General features: G+C 32.4%; 1 protein-coding gene across 1 annotated transcript; it reads right to left on the bottom strand.

Moving 5' to 3' along the window:
* Nucleotides 1–1,264: 1,264 nt before the first annotated feature.
* LOC131048374 (RING-H2 finger protein ATL32-like) lies at nucleotides 1,265–1,831 on the bottom strand. The gene has a single exon (XM_057982318.1). The coding sequence runs from the start codon at nucleotides 1,829–1,831 to the stop codon at nucleotides 1,265–1,267; it is 567 nt and encodes a 188-aa protein (XP_057838301.1).
* Nucleotides 1,832–2,204: the final 373 nt, after the last annotated feature.

Raw genomic sequence — 2,204 nt, 5'->3', positions numbered from 1 at the left:
GGGAAGAATGCTGCTACTATTCAACATGGAGCAGATTATGGACCTATTCTTTGTCCCTTTACTAGAACACACAACCATGACAAAGGTAAGAATGAGCATGCCTAAGTTTTTCATGATGTTCTGAAAATCAATGAAATTATAATCAGCAAGAATATCAAAGTCTAAAAGATGTTGAAAAATCTTTACTAGGCTCTTGGGTCTACGTACCCTTCATTGTCTCTTTTGTTTTGATGTTGGCTAGTTGTTGGCTTTTGTCTAGTCTTTCTTGGTTTTGGTTGTCTATTTTTGTTAAGGGTTTCAAGTGCCCTTCAAAACCTCTTTTACTCTAATCAAAAACATTTTTAAACAAGTTTATATTTTTATTTAATATTTGAATCAAGAAATCAGGATGTATTTGAAAGAAGATAATGATATATTTAGTTTAGTAGCAAGAAATATAAATGTAATGTTGGTAAGAAAAGAGATGCCAATCCTTGAAGAAATTACGAAATAAAGTAGTAAACAATTTAATAATTAATTTGGATAATTTTTATAACTTAGAAAAGAGAACAAATTTCTTAAAACTATTATATAATCCACATTGAGCTTTAATTGTATAGTCTATCATTATAGAGAGAAAACTATCATAAATTACAAAATGATATAATTCAGATTAACTCATTTATTCCCACTATTTAAGAATCAATTTAAACAATTAAAAAATATATTTAATAATTAACCATCTCATATCTTGAAAGAGAATAAACAAGTTAAAATATTTAAAATATTGTTTAAACTTTTTCAATATTTTGTACCAATTATAAACTATGATTAACAAAATATAAATTAAGAAAAATAATATTCTAAAAATAAAGATACCAAGAATAAACTGCAATTATATAGATTTTTAATAGATACACTATACATCAACAATAAACACACATGAAATGGAAGATAAAAGCCAACCCTATCTAATGGATCATTCTATAGTAAAAGAAGTGGAGACATAGTAGAACTATTAACGACTATGTGAGCAATGACATTATTACAAAGCGTTTGTACATATGAGCAGAGCTTTTGTGTCGAAAACCTAACCACTACATAATTTTAGAAGGGAACCTCCAACGTATGCTTGAAAAACCAGGACAGGTGCAGGTTGAAGATATATCTGGAATTTTCAGAAAAGAAAAGTTTTGGTTCTAGTCGAAATAGATACGAAGAGGTTGTACAGTCAAATTCCTTACTGAATATGCTGAAAGTATACGTGAGACTGAATAACAAACTATTATGACTCCTGGCAAACAGGAGCTTTGCAGACAGGGCACTTGTTCTGACACAGAAGCCATCGATCGATGCACCGCCCATGGAAATAATGTTTACATTTAGGAAGAATACGCACACTCTCTTCCCCACCAATCCCTTCCAGACAAATACAGCAGTTTTCCCTCTTCTCTTCATCCACTAAACTCCCATACTTTACTTTGGGAAGCCCTCCAATCTTCCACCTCCTTAGAAAATAGCCGAGAGGCGAGTTGTGGATTAGTATTGAGAATCCCATAAACAAACCCAACAGTCCATTAATAAGCTGCAATGAAGGGAGCACAAATTCGTGTGCTTCCTCAATTAGACCTACTATACCTTCGAGGTAATGATTCCCTGCAACTATATCCGTTAAAAGAATCAACATGCAGATAATATATCCCACACCAACGCAAAAGGCGTATAAAATTAGAATTAGAGTAAGAGCTGTCTTGAAATTTTGGAGTTGAGCCACTGCTCTGCGCAGAGAGAGTCCAAAATGTTTAAGAGAATTCCAAGGCGCCTTTCCAACTATAATCGAAGGCTGTGCCATCTCATAACTCGCTCTTCTTCTACCATTCATCTCTCATCCAACCACAAAAAATAACTGCGCTGTTTTGGTGTGTTGTAGACATTTTATAAAGATGAACTTTTACTGTTAGTTATTTTCTACGTAAGAGAAGCTTCTTGAATGTAACATTGGCGATTTCATTCAATATTTTTAACAACCAAATTCTACAATATGACGATGAATGTTAGAATATGTTGGAAGTCACTTCTAGAAACAAAAGCAGATATTTTATCGATACAGTGGACTATGGAAACTTTGATTATTTGAGCTCCGTGGCCTTCTTATCTTTCTCAATTTCTCCCATCGTGTTATATTTTCTTATATTCATATTTTTTTATATCAATCTTATATTACA

The sequence above is a fragment of the Cryptomeria japonica genome, chromosome 8, assembly GCF_030272615.1.
Source record: "Cryptomeria japonica chromosome 8, Sugi_1.0, whole genome shotgun sequence".
NCBI classification, from domain to species: domain Eukaryota; kingdom Viridiplantae; phylum Streptophyta; class Pinopsida; order Cupressales; family Cupressaceae; genus Cryptomeria; species Cryptomeria japonica.
The sequence above is the reverse complement of the archived record's forward strand: the minus strand, read 5'-3'. Positions and strand labels throughout refer to the sequence as shown.